The sequence below is a fragment of the Etheostoma cragini genome, chromosome 8 (genome assembly GCF_013103735.1).
Source record: "Etheostoma cragini isolate CJK2018 chromosome 8, CSU_Ecrag_1.0, whole genome shotgun sequence".
In the NCBI taxonomy this organism is placed as follows: Eukaryota; Metazoa; Chordata; class Actinopteri; order Perciformes; family Percidae; genus Etheostoma; species Etheostoma cragini.
The window spans coordinates 20,822,123-20,849,956 of NC_048414.1; the positions used below are offsets into that span (position 1 = coordinate 20,822,123).

Genomic DNA, 27,834 nt, shown 5'->3' on the forward strand with positions numbered 1-27,834 from the left:
AGTAAGTGAGGAATTTTGTGGGGGGGGGGAGAGGGGGTGTACAGGAAACCCCATTGTGTGGTGGCTCCAGCCATGTCCTGTTTGTGTGCCAGCTGTACTTCCCTCCTTCCTGTTGTACCCAGGAAGTCAGTGTCACATTCCAGCTCTGATCAGCTGTGTGTTCGTGTGTCCAAGAGTTCTCAGGACATTGCCAATATCTGCTTTTCTGTTGCTTCCCTGGTCTGTGTTCAGAGGTGGTTAATATCATACATTTATGAGATTAAACACGTGCGGAGGGAGGTACATGCAACCCTCCAATAAAACTTCTGTGTATTGTAGTGCCTATAGTTGTTAAAGTTGTTCAAAAGTTGTTTGTTTTTTTGTTGATTATTTTTGGGCCATTTTTAGGCCTTTGTTGACAGGACAGCTTAAGACTTGAAATGGGAGAGAGAAGGGGAATGACGCGCAGCAAAGGGTCGCAGGGCGGAGGCAAACCTCTATAAATGGGCGCCTGCTCTACCAACTGAGCTATCCGGGCGCCCAACTGCTTGCTGCTTCTGGCTGAAATAATGAATAGATTTTAAAAAAGCTTTTTGAGATTGAGCACATTTTTTGCTCGTGATTTTGGGCTTTTGCTCATCACTTTTTTGCTTGCTGATAATAAATACTTAACATACATTTCAATGTATCTTCCTTTCTCCTCAGCGGTAGAAGAAGGGGAGTCTTCAGAGTGTGGAAGGACCTGGGATGAATCAACCGTCCAGACAGGTTTGTACACACGCGCACGCACACACGTGCACGCACACACACATACACATACACACACACACACACACACACACACACACACACACACAGAGAGATAATGTAATTGAGTTCCAGCAAGCTGTCAGATCTACACAAGAGGTTTAAGTCTTTATTTCTCAGACACAAACACACAGACACACACCATTTGTAATATCAATTCCACATGGTTTATAATGGCCTGCTCAGAGGGCTATCAGCTAAGAAAAGATGGCGAGATGAAGTGAACAAAGACGAGTTTGGGTGGAGGGATTGGTGAAAGTATTAGGAAAAAGAAAAACCATAGGAATGAGAGGGAGATGTGAACAGAGACGGAGCACTCTTGGTCTCGGGAGTCGAGCTGAATGGAAAGAGAGAAGACAAAGGGGATATGGAGAGAGAACGATTGGTTATGGGGGGACAAGAGAGAGATTTGTGTGCTTTTTCACTACTCTCTGCGGTCTAGGGATGTCCTGGGAGGAAGTCAGTGAGATGGTAGGGCTTTTCTTTTCATTTTGTACTTTTCCTGGAATTTGTTTTTCCTTGCGGTTTCTCCAAACCAACTGCTATACTGCTCCCCCCCCCTGTCTCCCCCGCCCTTCTTCTGGTCTCCCTTGTCGCTTGTTTTCACCCTCAGATGGAAATTACAAATTATTGTCACTCACCCTTTTGCCTTTAAGTCAAAAAGAACCACTGAACCAGGGGTGCTCTGACGTCCATGCATGTGACTAGATAATTGAAAGGCAATTATATGGATTCACAAAAACTGGACTGTGCAAATGACGCGTTGTCGCCATGGCGCTTTCAGACGCTGTGTTTGCCGCTTCACACACATGCAGAGAGAAAAAAGGGCACCGACCAGGGGGAACCGACCAAGGTTAATATAGTTTAGCATTTTTCATTAGTTTTTATTCAGTTTTGACTTTTTAACATTTAGATTGGTTTCAATGAATTTTTTAAAGTGGGTTTGCTAGTTGAGTTTTTGAAAATGCTTAGTAGTTTTAGTAGAAAACGTGAACTCTGAAAGATATAACGATGTTTGCTCTATTAAAGACATTGGCAAAGACAAAACAAAGGACATTTACTCGATCATTTTTTATTTTGTTAGTTATGCAAACAGACATTACAGTAGTTTGTTAGCTATCCTTTTTTGTAATGCCTCGTTTGTATTTTTATTTCACTTTACGACAAGGTTTTATCCCACCTAGTTTTCGTTATTTTGTTATTTGGTTCCTTTATCGTTAACGATTATAACCTTGGAACAAACCCATGGCTCTGCTCCAACTGTAAGAGAGCTTGACGTCGGCCGACCAAAATGTCTGACATTAGAAAATTTGATATTCATCTGGACATCAGACGCCCCGTCGGGTGCAGTTGAGCAATCCTCGCTCCCCCCCTGTACACGCTAAAATTCAGTCCAACGCTAAAATGAGTTGTGCGGGATAGAAACAGGCTCATATTTTACAGTGTAGGCCCAGCTGAAACCTGGCTCAACTAGGCTCCTGACATTTTTACTCACTGTTGTAATCAACACTTAGTAAAAATCAAATTACAAATCGTCTAAACAATGGCAAAACAGTTTAGTTGTAGTTTAGCTGTAGTTGTTTGTCAGCTGTAGCTAGTTTTTCTGCTCTGGTTTGCAGAGAACAGTTAAACACTTCCTCTGACTTGATCCCAACAGGGAAATATGATACTGCTGAATGTGGTAAATATGCAGTTATCTCTCTCCAGCTCTCCTGCCCTGTCTCTCGATCAGCTCTACAGGGATAGGAAAGTACGACCCTTGGGGTGTCTATGACGTACTGAACCCTCCCATCCTTACACCCCCCAGACCTGTGCTAACTCTCCTCCAGGGGATGTGTGTATGTCTGTCTGCCTGTGTTTGTGTGTGTGTGTTAAGGGGGGTGCTGACTGAGGTCCTGGGTGGCTCACTAGAACTGCTGTGTGTGTCAGTTCCTGCAGGAAGCTAGAGTCCCATGAAACACACACACACACACACACATACACACACACCCCTCTATCTTGCACTCTTCCTCCCATAAAAACATACTGTCCCATATTCCCTTACTCAGCCACTCTTTCAATTTGGATGTTAACATCAATTCCCTGTCCTAGCATCCTCTGCATCACTTTTTCTTTCTCTCTCTGCATACATCCTAAATCTCTATGTATCTTTCTTTACCATTGTCTGTTTGTCTCTCCCTTTCTTGGTGTGTGTGTGTGTGTGTGAATTAATGCCCATCCCTTATTCAAGCAAATAACAAATAAAAACCACTTTGCTTCCTCCACTCCCTGGGAGATGGTGTCGACAAGGACGGGGTGAGAAAGGGGGAGGGAGAAAAAGAATGAGAGAAGAATGGAGAAATATACCTTCCCATCCTGCTATTAAATTCACAGACTTCCAACCCTCCTCTATCCTTTATGTGCTCCCCCTTCTCTCTCTCTCTCGCTTGCTTTCTCTGGAAAATGTGTGTTGAGTTTGGAAAGACCCGCAGGAGGGAAGGCGAGGGGGAGGTGGGAGGGTGACTCAAAGGGAATAGTGTCGAGCCAACCGATTGCCCCCCCCCCCCCCCCCTTCCACATCTCCTCCTTTCCTCTTTTTCTTCCCTCTCCTTGGCCTTTCTGCCCCAGAGAGGACCCGTTGGAGGCAGAAGGTGCCCCAACACCCTCCGTCTCTCTTCCCCTCTGGCCAAACCTCCCCTTAGTGAGACAGAAGAACAACTTGTCCCCTTCCTCCCTTGTTTCCTCCCTTGTTTTCTCTCTTGTTCCCTCACTCCCCCAGTGCGCTGGGAGAATAACAGTCAAGTTGCCAAGGACAGAGAAAGGAAATGAGAGAGAAAGATTTGGAAAGGCCAGGTAGCAGCAGAGTTTTCCTGTTCATAAGAGTCATCTGTTCAGGCATTAACGTATGTCTAGTCTCACGCAGGAGAACTTCAGAGGCATGAGTGTTTGTGTTAAAATCCTCCTCTCTTTCTCTAGAGACTTATTTTTCTCAATTCTTTTCTGACAGTCTAATGCCTACACACAAAGCTACACACATACACGTTTCTCTTGGACAACGCACGCATGCGCACACGCACACATACACACACACACGCGCACACACACACGCATGCACATACACACACACACACACACAGTCGCATACAGAAAGAGCCAGTGAGTCATCATGGAAAAGGTTTGTCAGGTCCCCAAGCTGAAACTGAGAAACCAAGACCTTACTGCTTTATTGTTATTCACAAGTACTGTGGGATTGATTGAGAGTGTGTGCGCATATGTGTGTGTGTGTGTGTTTATGGGTGGGTGGGGACAAAAGACGTGACTGGCCCGCCAGGTAGTTAGTCTACCTATCAGAAAGTATCAAGAAATAATGTTTGTTACAACAGAGGTGCATCAATTGAGTTGACATGAATGCAATTTTTAATACAATGTCCTTGAAACTGCAACAAAACGTAACAAATGTTAATGATTTGTCACTTCTTATCTATCCGTATTACAAAACATATGAAAATGCCTTTTCACATTTCCCGTATTTTTTTTTTTTTGTCACGGCAGTCCAGTCAGTGTGTGTCCATGTGAACTTGTTCTCCAGTATGCTGTGGGAACATTTACTTTTTTTTCTTTGAAATGTCAGAAAAGAGGTTTTTCCAGTAGTCTCACAACTTGGTCTGGGTGATGGGAAGAAAATCAGATATCACGACATACTTTGCCAAATACCTCAACATCAATATTGCCGCAATATTCTAGGGTTGAAATTTGGTGCTTTAACAAAATATCTTCACCGTTAGATTTTAGATACATTATAATCAGTAATGTGGGCATAATGTCTAACCGTACGTACACACGCCACCGAGTTGAGCTTCAAAAAAGCTCTAGCCGCCCCGCCAAGAACGCTTGTCAAAAAGTACGGGGAAGCGTTGGCTGCTCTGACGTAGCGGCGTTCTCTGTCCGAACGGGAAAAGCACACGCAGCTACAGCCAATACACGGACACTAGAAACCTTTTTATAAATTACATACTGACAGAAGTTGTATTGATAATTGGTCACAGCGGGGTCTGTTAGCAGTTAGCTTGCTCGTTAGCCGCTGAGCCGTAGCGGCGTACAGGCAGAGCGAGTAGCCGCCAGACTAAGCTAGTTACCCGTGCAGGATTCAATGTGAGCGGACCATTAGAGACGATGTGACCGGCAGGTAACGTTAACTGGCTCCTATGTACAGACAACATTACATCATAAACAATAGGTAACCCAGCAACGGCGATTATGAGCTTGTCCTCAGATGGAATGTTTTGGTAGGAAAGAAAGTTTACATCGTATGTTTTTCCGGAGGTCTATATTCCGATAGGCGGCTGGCGTCAGCCGCTGCTTGCCGCTTCATAGCTCATTACCATAAAGTTGAAAAATTTCAACTTTCAGATTGACGCTCAACACGCTCAAAACGCCCAAAACGCGACGCCGACAGATTTGCCGCTCCTTGCAGCTGTGAGAAGCCGGCTTCCATTGAAAATGAATGACTTCCGGTATCTTTAGACGCTCAAGTCGGTGGCGGTGTGAACGTACTAAGTGGGGAAAAAGGCAAATAATAGAACAGTTACAACAGTCTGGTAAGTTCAGAAAAGTACATCACTTTACTGTAATGCAGCCTTTAAAAGCAAGAAAAGACAGCACTAGTGTCATATCACAAAAATATGATATCCAAAATCAAAGATGATATCTAGTCTCATATCATCATATTGTTGTAATAGCTATATATTGCCCTGCCTTATTCATAACCCAGAGGATTTGGTCCAGTATGCGCTGTATGGTTGTAGTTCAGTAGGTAAGATGCACCACAGTGACATTATGTCATTGCAGGGGTCAGAGATTCACGCATGTTACCCAGCATCTTCTCCAGAGCCTCCAGTGTTTGATTTATTGCTATCATAAAAGAATTACACAAAATAAAATGTCATTCTTTAGACATTGAACGAAAAATGTAAAACAACAAAATGCAGTAAACACAAATGTTGGTCACAGATCTAGACACACCTGAAATAGATGACAAATTAGAGAGCAGAACATAGCACGACGGAGAATGGCAAAATGACATGTACCAAATGACAAGAGAAATAAACAACACACACAGCCCTTATGCATTACATTTATAATAAGTAAGACTCAGTGGGGAAGGTACGGATTTTAGTTTTCCGTGCAAAATGACAATAGCGTTGCAATGGTATGAGACAGGGCAATAACTAGGGCTGTGCAAAAAAATCAATTCAAATCTCGTTTCAAGCTCATTCATAGAATTCCAAAAGTCAATTAAAAAAAAAAAAGAAAAAAAAAAGTTATTGTACTGTATGTCTACTGCAATCACTTGATAGATACTTTATTGATACCCAAGGGGTAATTCAAGGTTCCAGTAGCTTACAGACATCACACGCAACATTAATAACGAATCCACATGAATAATATGGATATGAATACATACTGTACATAGATACATACGTACTTGCATACATGGGAAAAGTAACGATATACAGTATTTACATACTTTGAATACTATTTACATACTGCGAATTGTTTTTTTTTTTATCGAGAATCGTTTTTTAATTGAAAATTGATATTGAATATCAATGAGCCTAAAAATCTGAATTGAATCATGACATTTTCTGAATCGTACATCGCTACACAGCAATAACCATCTCAAAATATCACAGTATACGGTGTGGCAGAATTAGTATTATCATCATTAATAGTTATTAGTTACTAAATAAATGAAAACAGAAGGGTTGTTTTGATTTACGCTTTATTATAATTGAATTTAATGGAAGTATGTGTAAAAATTTTGAAAATAACGTTTTTCAATACTGTAGATAAGCGAATGTATAAGGCATAATAATTGTCATACCATGGTACTGTACACCGTCAAACCGCTGCAGCCCTAAATAACCAGCTCAAATAATCAAAGCTTAGGAACGAGATGGTTAGAGTGGATGATGCATTCACATAATCTCAGCTACCCATCGGTCGACAGGGACAGACACAGAGGGGGAGGAATGTTGGAACTTGAGAAAAGGGTTCAAGAGGAAAAGTAAAAGAATGTTAGAAACGAGGAGTTGAGAGAGTGAAAGGAGATTCTCCTGGTTCACTGTAATAATGTGATGATGGCCAAAGCTGCGAAAAACAGGACACTGGCCCTTCTCCCTCCCTCCTTCTCTCGCTTCCTCTCTCTCTTTTCCTCTTCCTCTATCCCTCTCTCACAGCTACCCTCTGGAGGTCCATAATGTAGTTTTAATTTCCCCAAGGCTACCACAGCAAAACAGTTTCTGTGTGTGTGTGTGTGTGTGTGTGTGTGTGTGTGTGTGTGTGTGTGTGTGTGTGTGTGTGTGTGTGTGTGTGTGTGTGTGTGTGTGTGTGTGTGTGTCACTGTGCACTCTGTGCCACATGTGTCCGCCACTCTTTGAATCAGCCCACTTCTCAACATTTTGAGCTCAAATAGGTGGGTCATTGCGCTTACTCTCCGTCCAGCAGTGTTGTCTCACTGTAGCATTGTGTGTGAATGTGGAGGGGGGGGTGTTAATTCACATTTGATAGAGACCGATTGAATGAAGTAGAATCCGATGTAGACATTTTACACATAGCACACCATCAAAAAATAATTAATTCAATGCATCCACCAGTTTTTTTAATTAATTTAAAGTAAAATGTCCGCTGGATATTACTTCACAAGACAGTTTTGACCAACTCAAGGAAGGATTTTAAGACAATGTAATGTAGCGTTCTTCAATGGAGTTATAGGCGATACTTGAAGTGTCCTGACTAAAAGGTCTTGACTAGGTCCACTCCTCCCACTGGGCACTCCAACCATGCCATGTGATGCAGGTCTGATTTTAACTTTAACCTGGCTGGTTCGAAGCCATCCTTTAGAAGGTGGTGCCCAGCCAGGTGCCTGTGAATCCTAGTTCAGTGTAGAGTGCGATGTGGAGCAGAATGAAAGCCTTGTGTCTGGGCTGTTTGGTGTCTAAACATTCTGCTGGAAGCTGCACACACACTTTTACCCACCTTTTGATGCCTGCTTTAAACTACACACAGACATAGGTGTGTGTGTGTGTGTGTGTGTGTGTGTGTGTGTGTCTTTATGCATGCTTGGCTGACAGATCTGACAGGCTGACATCTTCTTACCTTTGCAGTATTTCAGTATGTTATATTCCCCTTTAAATCTCCCTCTAGCACTCTCTTTTAGTGCACTTGTATCACCCAGGGGCAGGTCAGGAACATTTCCCAGTGTTCATTAGCTCCCTAGTTTTCTTCACACAGGATATGCAGAGATCTGCATTGGTCAACTTGACTGGGTGCGTTTGATTTCTGGTGTTCCACTTTTTGTCCCCGCTAGCTAGTCTTGGCAACTGCTCACAGCAATGCTATGTAACTAAAGTCAGACTGTGGGATGGAGTGTGTCCATATTGACTGTACTTGGATCTTGGTGGTTCTTTTTTCAGTTTACATCCTACTTTTGGGGGGGGGGGGGCTCTCTCCCATCCAGTATGTTTAAGGCTTGTTATCATTTAGCTCCCTAATTACCTCAATGAAGTCATTTTAACATGGGTAATGAGAAAAGACACACAACTAACAAACACGCCGACGCTGTGAGCACACACACATCCACACAGTCTTCTGTGAGCCTAACGAGTGGTGATTAGTGGGTCTCAGCTAGGCGTGGTTAGGCTGTGTAACATCATTCTGCACTGTGGACTCGGCTAATTCACTTCTCTTTATCTAATTACCCAAGGTGCGCACACACATGCACACGCACAAACACACACACGCACCAATACACTGCACAGACACCATCTGCATATATCTTGCAGATATGCAAAGTGACCTCATTATTCTTGAGCTATCCATTTATATATTTATACTTCTATCTGTTAATAAACAGCCCATTGTCCTCAAGTTACAGAGGCTGGTGGGTACAGCCACGATTATGGCTTATTACTGTTACTCTAGGGACACACAGTGGGAAAACATATTTTTTTCACATCCGTGCCCGTTGATGCTTGCTGCCTTACACCGATGCCTGCATATAGAAATCGTCTTAAACATAGTTTACTGTGTGTGTGTGTGTGTGTGTGTGTGTGTGTGTGTGTGTATATAATTGTCCATAAATACATGACAGCCCCAGAAAGTCATAGATTAATAGCATTGTTGTTGTGATAAATATTTTAGTCCATAGGTTAAAATATACAAGTGATGCTACCATTGATTTGTATATTTAGGCTGTGATAACACGTGTGGATGCAGGACCATGAACGGTCCCTTCTGCTACAAGGCCCTGTTATCATGTAGACCAATACCTTTAACCCTGACAATGAAATCCTGGTTATGATGCTATATTAAAATTTAAACTCAAAATCTGTATTACTTTTATCCGAGGATGTGGCAGTTAGAGCAGTTAAGTTCTGGACCAAACAAGTCAGTTGAGGACGCCATATTTGGTCAACATTGTTCACCTTTTCTTACATTTTGGAGATCAAACAACTAATCCAGAAAAATTGATTTTCTAACGATTAATTTTCAGTTAGCAATAAGCGTTTTTCCATTGCTCAGTTATTAACAATTTACAAACAACTAATTTCAATAAGGTTCAGATGTAGGCTATCAATCCAACAACGAAATAAAGTCACTTTCCGGAGGAATACAAAAATAAAAACTTAAAGTAAACAGAGCAAGTGCAAAAAGAGTAGCCTGTGTTTGCTTTTTTTTAACCGTAGTAGGTAAAATAATAATGAAAAAGCTCTTGTTTAACATCCAAGCTCTTCTTCTTTAATCTTACAGTAAAGAAGTGCATATGAACTCAGACATATCAAATAATTCTAACAATAAAACCAATGAACAGTTCAAGTCACTTTTAGGAGGAATACAGATGTAAAAAATTTAAGAATAAAAACCCGGGGATTTTTTCAGTTGTTGCTGAAAGGGTCCAGTCAGCTATCAGTGTCCTTCGCCCTGCTGGACAGGTTAGATTGGCACAACTCTAAATGGCAAAACCTTCTTCGAACTATAAATGGCGTTCAGTGATGAACTACAGGCTCAGCCCCCTCTTCATACACAACACCAGAGCTCTCTGTTTCACATTTCTAGCTCCATATGAAACATATATTCCATATGTTTGTCTATTTTTTCCTATCTTTATTGTTTTGTTGTTGTTGGTGGTGGTGTCTATGTGGCCATATATTGTGTATGCATGCACTGATGCATGAGTTGCCCTTTGTTTGTCTAGTTGTGGGAGGAATATTTTCATGTCCCTTATTCGTCACTTGTAACGTGTCCTAATGTTTAAAACCAATAAAAGGTTTACAATAAAAAAAAAACTACAAAAAAAACATAAAAAGGTGCAATTTTTTGCTTCTTTCTAAGGGACTTATTTGAACCCGACAATTTCTTAACACGTGGGCCGTTATAACTGACTCGTGAGATGTCTGAAACAATCCGGCCTGGTCGCACAATTATCAAAGACAGTGGTACACTCAGGTGAGTGCAGGACATGCTGTCCATACAGGTGAGCTACAAGAGAAGCTTAGGTGAGCAGATCTTACAGTGTTGTGCTGCCGCTATCCTGACTCACAGATTATTTTACAAAGTCTACCGACTACCACGTTGTTGTCGGCGTTAAGAGTAAAATACCCCCACACTCAGGAAGACCGTGTGCGAGCCTTTTTCCCAACGTGTCGTTGCGAAGACTCCATACTTGCGCAGTTGCTGGAGGCAGCCATGTTATTTTTAGACACATTTACGTAATCGCTGACATTGACTACGTTGATGAATTGTCCTAGCCCAAATACACACCCTTTTTTCTTGCAGACCTAAACAATGGTTTTCCGTTCTAGTCTTCAGGACCCAAAACACTGCTGGTTTTCTGCCCTACCAGCTACTTCATTTCCTTTAATTGCATTCACTGTGCATCCCAGGTGTGATTCAGTCCCTCATTACATGGCTAGAATAAAAATCAGCAGGGCTCTGGGACTCAAGGACCTGTAGGAAACCCATTTTCTATAACACATGCTTTCAGATAGAAAGGATTAATCTTATTGTTCATGTATTGGAGGCTTTAATTTAATAGTGAAATTTGTAATTTTCATATTTTGTCTAGTTTAACTGCTAGATGTGATTTTGACTTATTGTGTCTCTCTGGATGATGTAAGAATATAACAGGCTGTCTGGGTTGGGGTTTAGGGGGGGGGGGGGGGGGGGGGGGGTCTGTGCATGTGTGTGAGAGAAAGAGAGAATGTGCAGTTATTCCTGGCGTAGGGACAGTCTGTGACTCAGAGATAATGGTTCTCTGTAGAGCGTGTGTGCGCATGTGTGTTAGTATGTCTATCAGTGACTACAGCTATATTGTGTGTGTGTGTGTGTGTGTGTGTGTGTGTGTGTGAGAGAGAGAGAGAGAGAGAAAGAAAGAGACTGCAAGTGGTGCACACATGCTATTTGCTAGGGACCACTGTCGTACTATTCAATCGATACACACACACACACAACCCTCTTGCACCCTAAGCACCCATGGGAGCTGCCTGCTTTCATTAACAAGGCCTGCTGCTGTTTTCTGGTGGCTGGGGTGGGGGAAGGGTGGTGTATAAATTGAGAAATTAGATTTGTGGAAGTTTTGTGAACAAAATGAGAGAGATTAGCAAGAAAATGTACGAAGCTTCTGTATGTTCAATTGATTTGATAAACAGGAACTCTGTGCTTCTGCACCAATGCTGTGCTTGCAAAAATCTCTCACGACAAAAGCATAAATACAGGTTAATGACAACAGCTGCATTGTGCTTTGTTTTTGAAATTAAATGAGTGATCACAGACCAAGGCAACAGCAGCGGGGCAGGAATGCCACAAAGAGATCTACCATGTCAGAGCATCATCATTTTGGCCCAGCTTCCTTTGCCCTGTCCACAACATGAGACAGGTGTTTTCACCCCGAAGAACAATTTCAGAAAGTTCAGTTTCGGGTGGGACAGAGGCTGGCTTAGTGTGGATGGAAGGCCGAATGGTGAGTGACAGATTTGCTTTCAAACTAACCAACCCTGGGCTTCACTTCAGAGACTGTCCTATTTTAGACCTGCGTTTGTACTGAGAAACTTATATACTTAGCATAATTGCTTCTTGACATGATGCAAAGAACACAATACAAGCACACACAAATTTAAAAGACACAAATACTCAGTGTGGCCTAGCCAGGAGGTCTTTTGCCACAGTTTCAGAGTGGTAATGATCAAATGAGCAACAGAATCTACTAGTGACCCCATCTCCTTCTCTCTGAGATCCATAAGAGGACACATCATTATCCTGTCCTTGTGCAAATAGAAACACCACCAACTGTGTTAGCCTCTCTCATCTCCTTAATCTTCCTCAGTTTTGACACTCATCCCTCTCTCTTTATCTCACTGCCCAAGTAGACAAGAAAAAAACAACACACACTTGGAGAAAAAAGGAGGGAAAGATGAGGACGGAGGGCTGCAAGATGGAGAGGTTTCATTTGGCTCCTCCCTCTGTTGCTATGACAGCAGGTTGTGTTGGCATGCACTGGAGTTGGCACTGCCCTCACCTCTGGCGTCAGGGCACCGTGTGTGTGTGTGTGTGTGTGTGTGTGTGTGTGTGTGTGTGTGTGCGCGTGCGTGTGGAGAGCATTAATTTGTTTCCACACCAAAGGCTTCTTTTGCATCTTTTTGGCCCAACAATGACAGATTTGCATTATTTTAACACATTATACATTATTTCTGTTAAGAAAAAGTATGGATTTTACATTTGAATGATAGAAAACTACATTTTAAGACTCAATGTTAACATGAACACTTTTCACTGTGTGGATTTCAGCTTAAGCCACTCTTTAAGACACATTTTGCATTGTGTGTTGAAACACAACTGCACAACAACTAATAGTTATAGGAAAAGTGAAGGTTTGAGTTTCAGAACATTTTTCCTTTCCTATAATTAAACGACAAGAAACGTGTAATACAGCATTTTAAAACCCAGTGTCCAAAATACTTGCTCTTGGCCTTGATATTTGTAATTGAGTTTGGATAATTAAAGGATCAGACTGTACTCATTGTTAACGTGCAGCATACTGCATTATGAACAAAGCGCATGAAAGAAGTGCTGTTTCCCCTGACCATTGTGTTTATTCTAGGGAATCAACTGTGGCTCATAATCTTATCCTGTGCTTAGAATTGACTCCTCACTAATCTAATCAGAGAAACATTGTGATCACACCTATGTGAGATCTGGTAAATAGGTTGTCAGTCAGACGACACAAGTGCACATATTTACATTCCAGCATATACACACGTGTGTTTGTACGTGTGTGCACTTTGTGTATCTCCGGTGTGCGTGCGTGCTTGGTGCGTGCGTGTGTGTGTGTGTGTGTGTGTGTGTTGTCAGCCAAGGGGCCACTTTCTCTGCCTGGCCAGACGGTGCTCTCACCACTGGACAGATGGCCAACACTCTCCCTCCCTCTCTTCTTCACCCTCCCTTCACATATCCCTCCATCAATGTCTTCATCTCCTGCAGCCCCCCCCCAAACACCTCATCGCCTCAATCCCTTGTTCCCCACCTCCAAGCATCCCTCTCTCCCATCACACCTCTCCCATAATAAATCAGAGTGGGATGGAGCCTGTGCACCTGACTTTAATCTTTCTTACTTTGGACTTTTGTTTTGTTGTACCTGAAATAGTCACATGGAAAACCAGTGAAATGGTTTGTAATTGTACCTGCTCGTAGTTGCTGATGCTGAGCTGACAATCAGGTTTTGGTGTCAGACGTTTTTCTTTTACAAATCTAACAAAAATCATATAGTTGAAGTGCCTAAAATGACACATCTTAAGAGAGAAATAAATGTTCTGCCGCTTGCAGTCATAAAATGTAGTTGGAAGCTCCAACAAAACTGAATTAGAACTTAATCCTTTTTGACCCATAAATGCACTGAAGGAACTCCATTTGTCACTCAAAGTAATGGAGGTTATGGGTTCTCTGTAATGGCTAGTGCTAATAACTTCATTGAGTTGTTTGTTAAGTGCAAATACTGGATGATGTACAAGCAATCCATTGCAAAAGCCCTGCATTGAACCCTTTAGTATAGTAAGTATATTTCTTTCATGCACCATGAGTAAAGGTCCAATGTGTAGGAATTTCTCCCGTCTAGCGTTGAGATCATACATCGCAATCAACTCTGTCGCACCGCGCAGCACAAAGTACGTAATACAGCTACGGTAGCCTTCAAGTTTGTGGACGGGCAACACAGATAGTGATAGTGAAGCACTTAACATGTTATACACTGGACCTTTAAAAAAACAAACGTCACAAACATAGGATAACAAAATAAAGCCCACGGGCTTATTTCCATAGTCTCTTCTCCAGCCAGTGTCTTCAGTGTCAGTCCTCTTGGATCCATGGCGTTTATAATGTGATAATAAGGTGTGAAAATGGAGACACAATGGAGCAGTGAGGATTGAGCCGACACAGCCTTCCACTGGTCCCCTCTCACACTCTGCCTGTCTGCTACCAGGACACACACGCACACACACACACTCCGTCACATACTGGAGCAATGTTCCACACACTCCGCACAATTAATTCAAGTTGCACTTTCATCATCATTGGTAAAAACATATTCGGTAGAGAAATATCCTTTTGTGTGAGTAAAAACAAGCCAATCCCAAAATGGCAGCGCAAAAATCAATTATGAAAGAAACTAAATCATAATTGATAGTAGGGCTTGGAAGGTATGCTTTTGATTTGTGTTGCAATTTTTAATTATGGCGGTTCTATAATATATTGAGTATTTACTTTTAAACAATACACTTCTAGAGACAATATGTCATGAGACATTTCTAAAATCAAATTGTCTTCTAAAAATCACGTCAGTCAGTCTGACATTCATTTAATTTGTAAAAAAGCACATGACAATGTTCTTTATTTAGCATTTTCTGCTTTCGCTCTGTTTTGCTGGAAACAAAAATTTTGATGTAGTAGCCGTTGGCGGTAAAACTGAAAATATTTAGGTTGTTTATTGTTGTTAAAACGTGCATATTATGCTCATTTTCAGGTTCATAATTGTAATTTGAGATTGTACAAGAATAGGTTTACATGGTTTCCTTTTAAAAAAAAAAAACATAATATTTTGCTGTACCGCACATTGCTGCAGCTCTTGTTTTCACCCTGTGTGTGGGTTTCTGTTTTAGCTACAGAGTGAGACATCTCACTTGTTTTAGCTACAGAGTGAGACATCTCACTTGTTTTAGCTACAGAGTGAGGACAGTGGATACGTCAATGAGATCTTTGAAACTTGATGCTGCAAGCTTTTGAGCTCATGGTCATGTGTTGTGTGTGTGTGTGTGTGTGTGTGTGTGTGTGTGTCCCTCAGAAGTCCCAGCAGCTGACAGAGAGGCAGAGCCCAAAGACGGTCTTGGGGTGGGCGCTGAGGACGGAGAACAAGAGGAGCACGACGACCGAGATCATGATGATGACCTAGATGACGAGTCCATCTTCACCTGTGACAACTGTCAACATGACTTTGACTGTCTGGCTGAGCTCACGGAGCACAGAACCCACCACTGCCCAGCAGGTACGGTTTCTCATGTGGACATTGTGAGATATGTGTTTGTTTTAACTGACCAGCCTCACATCACTTTGTCACAAAACCACTGAAACAGAGCAGCTACATGTCCTTGATTGTCACATGTCATCGATATATGGCGCTACCATGTGTCAAGGGTTGGTGATTTAAAGCCTTAACACTTTCATTGAGATGACAGAATAATAAAAGCAAGAGGAAGAGAAAAAGCACAGAAACCTTAAGAAAAACAAAGCAGCGACCTGAAGTATTTAGTATTTCACAAACTATAAAACTACTATTTAGTATTTTCTTAACTGTTGAACAGGTTTTTCACTTACCTGAAGATATGTCCAGAATTTAAGTAAAACTGAAATTGAGAACTTGAAAAAAAAAAAAATCATTTGTGCTTCAATCCATCAATAGTAAATGCTTGAAGGAATAAGGTAGACTTGAATCAATACCGTTGTAACATGCTCTTTACACAAATGTACCACCACTAATTCATTGTAATTTCCCCACTGGGGATCAATAAACAGTATAAATTACTAAATTAAAAAAAAAGTGTAACTAAAGTAATTTAAATTTGGTACATAATTGCGATGCGTGGGTTTCAGTGACTAGGTGTTGGTTGGTTTTATGGTTTAGACCAGGGGTCGGCAACCCGCGGCTCCGGAGCCGCATGCGGCTCTTTGATCCCTCTGATGCGGCTCGTTCAGCTTTTAAAAAATACTTAATGAATATTTAATTAAAACGTGTTTTATTTTAGTTCGTACAGCAAATTAAAGACATAATTTCAGCTGTGGCCTCCTCAACTGCCTGTGATGAATCTAAAGACTAAGGTGATATTACACAAATTGCGCTGTTCTGCCGGTATGTAAACTCGACTGGGCCACAAGAAGAAATGATTCAGTTGATACCACTAAAAGGCCAAGCACGGGGGGGGGGGGATGTCTGTGAGGCTGTCTTGAATTGTTTAAGAGCAAGAGGAATAACCCCGTCCCCCCCGCCACCCCCCCGGTATCAGTGGTACAGACGGGGCACCGAGTACGACTGGCGTGCACAACGGCTTGTGCTGTACTGCAGAAGTCGCTGGACAGTAAGTGGCTGACCTAACACTGCGTCTTGCACCAAGAAGACCTGTGTGCTCAAACATTTCCTCCGGAATGCACAGAAGTAACGAATGTTGTCATTCAGATTCTGAGCAAGTTAATGGCGAAAGGTTTAAATCCCTGTCAGTTCCGTTGGTTACTGGACGAGCTGGAAGAGCTCCACGTCTCGTAGACATGACAGCGCACCTGAACACCTGAACACAGCTCTTCAGGGTAAAGGACGCGCAGCCCTGTGAGTCCTTTACTCTGAGGAAAGTCCTTTACTCTTACTTTTTTCCGGAGTTAAAACTGATTTGTTGCATGCAGAAATGTTATTTTATTTTCTCTGCAGTCGTTCATTGATTTCATAAATGTAACACAGTACAGTTTGTTTATAAATAGCACAAAAGCAAAAAAAACGTTACATACAGTGTTATTTCATTTAAAATTTCAAAAGGGTTTTGTGGCTCCCAGTGTTTTCTTTACTGTGTGAAACGGGTACAAATGGCTCTTTGAGTGTTAAAGGTTGCCGACCCCTGGCTTAGACCAACGTGGCAGAGCGGATGCAAGATTGTGATAGGCCACCAAACATCACAAATCTTTTGAGTTTGTGGGAGGCTCTCCCCTGTTTGGCGATACCTATTGCTATTGGATTCAGTTATACCCATGTTTCCCACAGGGACAGACTCGGGCGCACATGCACACGTATGCATGCACACACACACACACACACACACACACAAACACACATGCACGCACACACTAAAAAGCTGTTATTAGTACTGGTGTAATTAATAGAGGGGCTGAAGGAACACAACGGGGGCATCTGGTTCCTACAGATTAATCCAAACGCTCGCTTAACAAGTCAACACACAGACACACACACACACACATTTGCTCCTGCAAGGCAGTCTGCCTTTGAGCATGTGTGAGAGTATGTGTGTTTACTTTTGATAGGGGGGATGGAGGGCTTTGTCTAAACTGGTAGAGATAGGGTTTCCAGAGACTGTGTAATGTAGATGCTAAGACCCGCGCCTCAGCAACGCGCTGGCTTGACACCCAATCCCACCAGAATCATTGGTCAAGAGTCTCACATACAGTCTTACAAGGATGCGTGGAGATGCAGAATACATCTTATACATTGGAGGATGCTAGTGGTGGAGTTGTTGGGATTAGGTGTAAATAATGTTAACACAAACAATGGGTACTACAGATCTGCACTTGAAAGAGAGTTCTGAGATTTTACTCTTTTATCAGATATTCTAGGCCCTGTCTACAAATATACAGATATTTTTGAAAACAGATATTTTGTCAGGATTTCAGAAATAGCAGGTTTAGACCCAAACGCAGATGCAGAGATGGTGGAAGCAAGATGACTTCAATAATTCAATGCAGCAAAAATATACTTACAAGATGCAGTCCAAAAATAAACCAGGAAAACTAAGACACTAGGAACTGTGTGTGTGTGTGTGTGTGTGTGTGGGGGGGGGGTGTGTGGGGGTGTGGGGGTGTGGTAAAGAGAGTTAAATAGTGGCGGGGATTTGCTCACACAAACACTCACATCCTGTAAGTTCCAGTGTAGTGTTAAGTCAATTCTGAACGAATCAGTTGTTAGAATAAGTAAGGGCTAGGCATTTCCCATCATGCCCTGGGTTGCAGTTGGTGGAGTACTGAGAAACTGCATGAAAACTGCGGCCGCCTCGATCTAGTGATTTTATTGTCGCCCATGTGTGCATGAAGACAGGGCAAGTCGGGATCAAGTCAGACACAAATCTAGCCGGCATGCATTGGGCGGCGATTGCGGGGCAGCAATGTTAAGTAACATACCGGAGACATCAGGCTACAGTTTAGGGTCTGTATGTATTTATTTATGTAGCTACTGTACATAAGTACCTGCTACGTAAATTCAACACAAAACGATTAATCAGGCTTAAGATGGCACACTGTCAACGGAAACAGACTAAAATACAGAAAAGAAAATAATTGACTTATGGAACACAGGTGTAACAAGTCATGGCGAGGCAGAGTGTAGCTCTGTTCAAAACCTTTCTCTCATTCACTCACTCACTGTTCCCATATCTATCCATCCATCCATCCATCTTCGTCCGCTTATCCGGTATCGCGCCTCGGGATCCCCCAAGCTTCGATTGGGGGATCCCGAGGCGTTTCCAGGCCAGGTGGGAGATTTAATCCCTCTACCTAGTCCTGGGTCTTTCCCGAGGCCTCCTCTCCGCTGGACATGCATGGGGAGGGAGGCGCCCAGGGGGCATCCTTACGAGATGTCCGTACCACCTTAATGTCTCCTTTCAATGCATTTTCCTATATAGTGTTAACTAGTGAACTATATAGGGAACAACCAAACGAGATTTCGTATCCTCAATGAAAACACAGCGTGACTAGCGTCAGGAGATGAGCATGTTGTTTGTGTGACGAAGGCGGGCGTTTCCAGCATCATGTTACCAAACTACTAATATGTCCCTGAAACAAACTGAGCACCCAAGAGGAAAGTAACAGGTTGTACTGTTACATTTCCACTGTTTCGAAACCTTAGTCCGTACGTTTTTCTAAAGTTTCCCACATTTTGGCCTAGGTCCTACTCTTTAATAGGGCTGCAGCTATCGATTATTTTACCAATCGAAAATTCTACCGATTTGATTATTGCTCAAATGGCATACAATAATAGGAGTAGACACTAATATTTCAGCTTTGTGGGGTACCTTGCTCCTAAGTCAGGTTAACAAAGTAGGTTTTTGGTAGCCTTAATGTGAATCTTTTTTGCCTCCCTTCCCCTTCAGGCTTCAATTCTTTTACACGGCATACAAAAAAGGTGCTCACTAAGCCCAGGTACATGCGGCTCTACAAAGCTTACAGCAGGGCTAATCAACTATACTGTTCTGTGGGACACATTTTTGGAAGGCTGATCTGAGTGAAGTTTAGAAAGAATGAAGATTGCAGACATCATCGGCATGGTCCAAAGACGTTATTGATTTGCATATTAAGTAGCCATGTGCAGGAGGCGCTGGTGAAGAGAAAGGGACTGGTTTGTTATTTGCACAGTAGCATGCCGTAGTTGTGTAAAACGCTGGACGAGAGACTGCATGCAGACAATAATGTTACCTTGTGTAACTTGTCCGCTCTGTGACACATTGTCCAGAGCTTTTGGGGGTTTTGTTCAGCTTAAAGTGATCCTAAACCTTTCGCCTGTCTCATCTCTTAGCCCCTCTCTATTTTCCCTCTCTTCCTTCATTTGTGATCTGCGCCATCAGTCTTCAGCACGTGTTTACAGCAGCGTCAACCCACTGTGCGACAGTAATAATCCATGCGGAAACCTAGCAGCGTACAACGTTAGTTACATTGTTTAAATGAAGCTTTGAGTAGAGCTTGGCAATATATCAATATTGGGATGTGAGACTGGATATCGTCTTACATTTTGGATATCGTAATATTGCATAAGTGTTGTCTTACTATGGTTTTGAAGGCTGCATTACAGTAAAGTCATGTCGTTTTCTGAACTTACCAGACTGTTGTAACTGTTGTATTATTTGCCTTTACCCACTTAGTCAGTATATCCATATTACTGATTTTGTTACTATTTTATTAATCAAAATATTTACTAGTATTGCAAACTGACACTAAACAGAACTGCATCTCTTTGACTCGCCACACCTATGTGTCACGTTTCATATTTGCAGTAGCACCTCGGGCTGTGTACCAATAAGATGTTTAATAAGTAGTTTTCAAATATGTAATATTTATAGTACATTTGAAAAATGTAATACATTTCTTTTATATGTTAAAAATAAATAAAAAATACCGCCCAAGGAATATAAGCTCATTAAGCATGCTCAGAATCTTCTCTACACACACACACACACACACACACACACACACACACACACACACACACACATATTCAGTTATTTACTTCTGCACACACACTCAGAGAATCACACCGCCAAAAGCGCAGGGCTGCTGTCAGAGCGCAGGATGTGGCCTGTGATTTCAGCACTGGAGTCTGGGGAGGACTACATGTTGCTGAGCGAGAAAGCCGAGGGAGGGATGGAGGGAGGGAGGGAGGGATGGTGAGAGGGAGCACAGAAGAATGAAATGAAATGAAATGATAAAACATATTTTCCCTGGAGAATGGGTGGTTGAGATTGCAGAGTAATCCCCCTGCTCGGCAGGATGTGTGTGCACTTGTTTGTGTATGTTCATTTATGTGTTGTTGCATGTTACTGTGTGTGGTTGTACATGTCTGAGTGTGTGTGTATGAAGTTAGTGGTGGGACCACAGCTTTCTGGTTATTATTGAGGAGAAGGCTAAATTAAAACACATGGACTAAAGAATCCTTTTAAGTTTGCTGGTAGAGACCCCTGGGAGCTACTTTAGTATGAGGGCACGACACACACACACACACACACACACACACACACACACACACACACACACACACACACACACACACACACACACAGAATAAAACAGCCTACTGGGGGGAAAACACACGCCACGCTAGATCTGCATGAGAGAGTTAATGTGTTCATGCATTTTGTAGTTTGATGGTGTATGTTTTTGTCCCTGAGCAGAAACAAACAACTCAGACATCAGCCATCTTGGTTGAGGGGTGACGGACGGGGGCCATCTTGCCACATTAAGCTAGCAGTGATGCGTGATGTATTCTGATCAAAATACATATAGTAGTCAATCTAAAATCACAGTTAAATCTAGTCTGTCGTCAACCCAAAACATTGTTGAATGAGCCGTTGCTGATTTAAACACAGATTTTGAGCAACTTATCTTAGCATTCTTATAAAATAATTTTTATCCCGTATTATGTAGAGTTTTGTGGACTTGACTTTATCATGTTCAACTGCAACTTTAACACGAGGAAGACAAAAGGGGACTTAAGCAACATAAGGTTAATACTGTCAATGCCATCAGTTGGCTATAGTTCTTTGAAATCCCCATGATTTGCAATCTCTGCAACATGGTGAACCAGTGAACAAGTGAAGGTGAACCAGTAAACCAGAAGTCAGATCATCATCAGATGTCGCAGATCATCATCAGATATCGCTGACAGTGGACTGTCAGCGATATCTGATGTATGTATGTACATGTGTGGGTCCCAGGTGTGGCTTGAGGAACCATGTTAGTTAGCACTAAATTCTCAGCAGGAACAGCACTGGTATCTGTAATGCTAACTATACTGTTGTAGCCAATGGGCCCCAAGTTAGCAGCTAGCTGTAGCTATAACATTGAATTGGTCCCAGGCGCAAGAGTGAAGCACCAAGTAATTCAGTGCCACTCTAGCAGAAGGCCTATAAAGAGGCACCATTAATTTGAGTGGAAATTGGACTAACACACACACACACACACACACACACACACACACAGTGGCACAGATCAATGACACATAAACGTGTGTACACCCACTCAAACACGCACATACCCACAGACCCTATACATCTGGCTTGACTGCTCAGCTGGTTGTGTGTATGTGTGTGTGATAGAGATTGGGTGCTTCTCATTCAGTACCATAGTTATTCCATTCTAATACAGCTTTAAGCCAGTGTGACAGCTTTTAAAATTGTGCATTCTACATGGTTTAGAGGCTCTGAGCAAACTTACTTTCTCATGTGTGTATACAGTGTGTAATATCTATAATGTGTGATGTGTGTCTACTTCATTTAGTACATGTGGGTTTGGATCCTGTGTGTGTGTGTGTGTGTGTGTGTGTGTGTGTGTGTGTGTGTACAGTATGAGCGAGAGAGACAGAGAGAGTGGGAGTCGGGGGAGTGTCGACGGGTCTCAGTAGGAGTCAGAATGTGGAGCATAGGCTCCCTGAGGAGAGGAGGAGCGGAAAAAAACTCCTACAGTTCAAATGGAGAACATTCTCTGGCCGTGCTCAGCCACATGAACACACACACACACACACACACACACACAGACACACTCACAGACGTACGCACATGTCAACAGTATCCACACATTTATGCTAGGTGTGAGTGAGAAGGAGACAAGAGGGCAAGAGATTGTTAAAGATGAAAACGCACTTGAGGTGGAAGAGGAAGTGATGAGAGGTTAGGCTGCAGGTAAACGAGGGAGCTGTCAGTCAAGGCAGGGGACGGAAACTGCCGCTGTCAGTGACAAATGGCAAGTAATTAACCCAGCTAGTCGCTTCTTAGAGATGGTGTGGGTGGAAAATTGCGTGTGTGCAGTGAGAGAGAGCCAGATATTGTGAATATTCTTTCCAAAGGTATTTGTGAGGTCTCTGTTAATCGAGCACATACAGCTGCACTCTTGTCTATTCTCTTTCCTCTCTCAGTGGGGGAGAGGAGATATTACCAGGGAGCCTGTCTAGCTGGGAGGGAGAGGGAGCTGTAGAAGGAAATGAGTGAGGAAAAGAAGAAGAGTAGAAAGAAGTATCTGGGGACATGTTGAAGACAGGTGAGGAGAAGGAGGAGGGCTGGTAAGTGGAGGTAAAACTTCAAATGGTAAGAGAAGAAGTGGAAGACGGTAAAGGGAGGAGGAGGAGGAGGAGGAGGAGGAGGAGGAGGAGGAAGAGGAGGAGGAGGAGGAGGAGGAGGAGGAGAAAAAAAAAAACATGGAACAGGGAAGAGAGCGCGTCTGTTGGTGCACGGGGCCCTTGGGTGACTGGTTTGCCTCCCGCGGGACATATCCCCACTGCCAAGCTCTTACCGTCTGTTGCAACCCGTTGACACACACACACAGACACACACACACGCACACTTTGCTGCGTCTGTCGTCAGGATAGCAGCTGAGTCCTGTGAGGCCAAGGCTCTTATTAAAACCACAGATCACTTCCTACAAGAGAGGGAGAAAAGGAGAGGTAGGGGGGTGTAATCTGAAACAAAATTACAGACAGCCTCCTGCACTCTGGCCTGTGTGTGTGTGTGTGTGTGTGTGTGTGTGTGTGTTTGTTTGTTTGTTTTTTAGTTTTGTAGCTGTTATTGACAAAATAAATATCATGCTCTTAGTAGCTTTTCATTTATGGTCCTCTTTTTTTTTCACCCCATTGGCTTTCATCCTCTTAGCTCCTCTTTTTGTCCCTCTCCCTTGCTCCCTCCCTCTTGCTCTCTTCATCACCATGTGCCCCTCTTCCCTCCTTCTGCCCTACTCCCCGCTGCCACCCCCTCCCCCCTTCACTCTGTGTCTCTGTACCCGGGGGTGGCCCGAAGATTCCTGTGCTAAGCCCTTGGCATACATACAAGTGCAAAGCGCACACACAGACACAGCTGGCTGGCGCTCAGGTTTTCCAGGGAGAGAGCAGGAGCCCGGCACCAGAGGAGAGCAGCAGTAGAAGAAGAAGAACAAGAGGAGGGGGGGGGGGCAGACAGGGAGAGGGAGGGATGGAGGGATGGCAGGGAGGGGGTGAGACGGAGAAGGGTTGTTGTGAAGTCATTTTTCATCACAGGGTTCATTTTTCACTGCAGAGTTCTTCCACTCTCTACATCGCTCTATTTCTCTTTATCTGTCCTCTACTCCTCCCGTTCCCCTCCCTTGATCCCGCTTTGTCTCTCTTTATCTTCCCTTTTTCCTGTCGTCCTTTCTCTCTCCCACTTCTTCCCCCCACATCTCTCTCTCTCTTTCTCTCTCCCTATTGCCTAAACTCTTCCCATCCTCTCTCTGTCTCTCTCTCTTTCAGCCTAGTTTCTCCTTTATGAAATATGGATGGGAGCAGTTTTGGGCGCGCTGAGAGGTTTGCAGTTGGAGGGAGGGAGGGATGGAACTTGGGAACTGGCAAGGGAAGGAGGGAGGGGAGAGACAGAGAGGGGAGAAGAGGGAGGGAGCTCGTGTCTCAGCAGACGCGCCTTGTGCATGCACCTAAACACCTCACTGAGCAATCTGTCAACATGTCAGCAACACATGTTTGGTAAAAAGAGAGAGAGAGCAGTTTGAAGGAGAGAGAAAAGGGTGAAAAAAAATCTTTCCTCTTCCAGTGGGAGTAATGGCTCCCACCAGGGCTCTGGAAATGCTTTGAATTCAGCAGATTTCTATTGCGGGGTCCTCCCCCGAGGGCGTCTTTTTACAATGCCTGCATCTCAGAAATTTGAGCCCGAGGACCCCTGGGGGCATCCTTTCATAATGCCTGAAAATGTAGGGTTATATTGTGTGCTCTTCCCCATGGGGCTTTTATTAATACCTGTATTCACTGCCACTGGAAATTACACAGGCGACGCTGCAGGGGCCCGCACTCGCTCCAGGAAGGGAGAAAGACTCTGCAGGGACGTTTTCTCTCTTCTCCTCTTTTTTCCCTTCTTTTTTTCCCTCCTCCTACTCCCCCCTACTTTGACTCTCTTCCCTTTTTTCTTACTTAATGCAAGACCAAAAAAGAAGAATTTGCCAAAGGACACAAGAAGTGTGTGTGTGTGTGTGTGTGTGTGTGTGTGTTGGCACCAGCTAACCCCCTTGTATTCAGCCCTACTTTACTCAGAGGGAAAGAAACACTCGATTAAAAATGTAACTTCCCTCTTCTTTCTCTCTCATCTCTTCCTCTCTCGGTCCTTGTGTGTGCCTGTGTGTAGATCTCAGAGAGTAAATATTTGTGTGTGTGCGTGCGTGCGTGTGTGTGTGTGTGTGTGTGTGTGTGTGCGTGCGTGCGTGCGTGCGCGCGTGCATGCATGCATGTGGACAGAAAAAAGCCTAAATCTATAGTCCAGTACAGATTAAGCTAGATGTGTGAGACGACTGCTTCTGTCTCCAAACATTCATTAGAATTCTTCAGCCAAAGGGTTTGCAGCTTCATTCAGCATGTCAATGTGTTTGTGTGTGTTTATTGATCAAATATTTACCCAGTCAGATTATAGAAATATACATTTACATATCTTTGAATAAATAAATAAAAAGTTGGATCTCCCTAGTCAGACTGTTTAGATTTCAGATTTAGAAGATGCAGTCTGACAGTTTTATGACTGGACTAGACTGATTAAACTTTATATGCGCCTGCGTTACGAAACAAGTAGTCTCAAATTGCCAGACCTATCTCCACAGCGCTGTGGAGTAAGGTCTGGCTACACCACACATATATTCTGGGATAGGAGAATAAAACAAAAAAAACACTCTGGGTTGTTTTGCATTTCCTCAAACCGATCACAATTGTCTTGGGCAGAGCTAAGCTGTGGTCGCAGCAACGGTGGCTCTGCAAAACTCTGTTAACTGTTCACACAATACAGTAACCTTAGCTATTTAAATCAGCTGGATACATGGTTAAACCTGTTTTGCTCTTCCCAGCGTATTGCTGCGTGTACTTGGTCTACAGCAACTCCCGCCAATCTGTCCCAGTTAGATAGTAAATGCCGTAAACATATTCCTTGTCAATTGTTTCAATCATTCACCGAACCAACAACTTTTTAGCCATATTCAGCGTGTACACAGAAAATATTTAGGTGAAATTATTCCTAAAGCACCTATATTATGGTCATTTTCAGGCTCACAACTGTAGTTTGAGGTTGTACCAGAATAGATTTACATGACTTCATTTTTTTAAAAACACCATATTTTTGTCGTACTGCACATTGCTGCAGCTACTGTTTTTTTTGTGTTTGAGTTTCTGTTTTTGCTACAGAGTGAGCCATCTCACATCTGTACTATCTTTGTTGGGTGTCACCCATGCGCAGTAGCTAGTAAGATCACATCAGCTATAACTCTTTATCCAACTATGGTCAGTACAAGGCAGGATTAGGGGGACTTCTTCTAAACGAGGGCAGGAAGTAGTTCTTTTGGAGATTGTGGTGAACTAGTGTGTGTTGTAGCAGTGTTTTGCCATTGAGAACTACCAAGCATGCTAGCATGTGCTATAATTAGCCACCTTGTCTCGGCCTGGCGACGTAGAGAGCCGTGCAGTTTTTGAACAGCTCACCTGAAGACTAAAGGCAGGACACATACTGTACAGGGACTCACTCACTCAAAAAAGCATGGATAAATTGTATGCGTATGGAACCCCTTCAGACACAAAATAACACCCCAAATCCCAGAAAAGTGTTGTTTTTTTTCTTCATAAAATCGCCACTTTTATAGGCAACGAGCAATTAAAAACAATACAAAATGTAAACCGCTAAAATACAATAGGACAGATATGAAATACAAGAATATAAGTGCAACGTAAAGTGCAGTGTAAAGAATGACAAATTACTTTAAAAAAGAAGTCTTCAGCCTTGATTTGATTCAGACTTGATTGAGATATGCATGGGACCTGTAGTGTGGAAATCCCTTCAAGGTGGTACGTTATGAAATGCAGTTGAAGACACAACTCAACTACTGTTGGACTCCCATTTCCAGTATGGAGTTTGAGTATGTGTATGTTGCTCTGGCTAATTGCAGTGTCACAAGTAGAAATACCCTGTAGTACCCTCTTTGAGATTTGACAGGATCTCGTGGTTTTTCCTTCCAGACCCAGCACTGTTCCGAGCCACTTTTTAAATGCCAGGAATTTCTCACTCGGATCAGCTTTTTTACATTTGGTCACCCACAGTGTCAGAGCCTACCTACTGGTTGTCTGTTAGACCAACAAACACACAAGTTGAGGGACATTAATGATGTCCCCACAGAGTAATTTTTAAGCATCAAGCTGCTGATATGTGTATATGTTGAAAACCATGGACTTTGGGAAGTGTAATTTAACTAACCTTACTTAATTTAAGTAGGTAGTGTGCTCTAAAATTCAATATACTTAGGCTGCCAAAGACATTATGGAGCACGTGGTCCTCAGTGTGGGGATTACAACAATTTCCATTAAATCAGTGATTCATTTTCATAATTTTCCTAGTAACCTTACAAAAATGGCTCGGGATGCTGCAAATGTTGGTTTAATATGGAAATGGCTGGTGGATTCAAGCCCAATAATTATTATTTATTGAATGAATCAAATTTGAACATATGTGTTAGTGGCTTGTTTATGTGTACATAGTTAGTTGATGTTTCTGACCGTCAACCTCTACAGAAACATAGCAGCCGGGATCAAGAGCGTAAGTACAGATCCAAAATGTTGGACACTGTGCCAAAGGAACGCAAATATAGCGAGGCAAAATACCAATTGTGTGTGTGGGTTTATGTTTGTTTGTCTATCATGTTTCAGTTAGGGGAATGTACCTTTGTGGGCGTTAACATTAATGTGTGTGTGTGTGTGTTTGTGTGTGTGTGTGTGTGTGTGTGTGTGGGGTCAGGATAGAGTTGTCATGGGGCCATGTGCAGGCCTCTTCCATCTATGTGTGTTGGAGGGGGGGGTTGGCTGGATAATGAGGAACAGGCCATTCCCTTGGATTCCTGCACCCCTGCCAACAACCAGGACCCCCAGAACCTCCACCCCCCCCTTTCTCCCCCACCCCTCCTACACCTGGGACTCTTTTCCTCCCTGTCTCTCCCTCTGCTTCATTTTTCTCT

At 42.9% G+C, this 27,834-nt stretch overlaps 1 protein-coding gene and 1 long non-coding RNA gene across 5 annotated transcripts in view; one reads left to right on the plus strand and one right to left on the minus strand.

Moving 5' to 3' along the window:
* The window catches only part of znf423 (zinc finger protein 423), a 147,306-nt gene that overhangs the window by 25,476 nt on the left and 93,996 nt on the right, over positions 1 to 27,834 (plus strand). For all 4 annotated transcript variants that reach the window (XM_034878140.1, XM_034878142.1, XM_034878141.1 and 1 more), the window contains exons 2-3: positions 685 to 747; positions 15,155 to 15,355. In XM_034878140.1, the coding sequence (XP_034734031.1) occupies positions 685 to 747; positions 15,155 to 15,355 (264 nt within the window). The remainder of the gene's footprint in view (positions 1 to 684; positions 748 to 15,154; positions 15,356 to 27,834) is intronic.
* Positions 22,716 to 27,834, minus strand: part of LOC117948526 — a 14,842-nt gene continuing 9,723 nt past the window's right edge. Inside the window, exon 3 of the long non-coding RNA XR_004657475.1 lies at positions 22,716 to 22,726. This is a non-coding gene — a long non-coding RNA (uncharacterized LOC117948526). The remainder of the gene's footprint in view (positions 22,727 to 27,834) is intronic.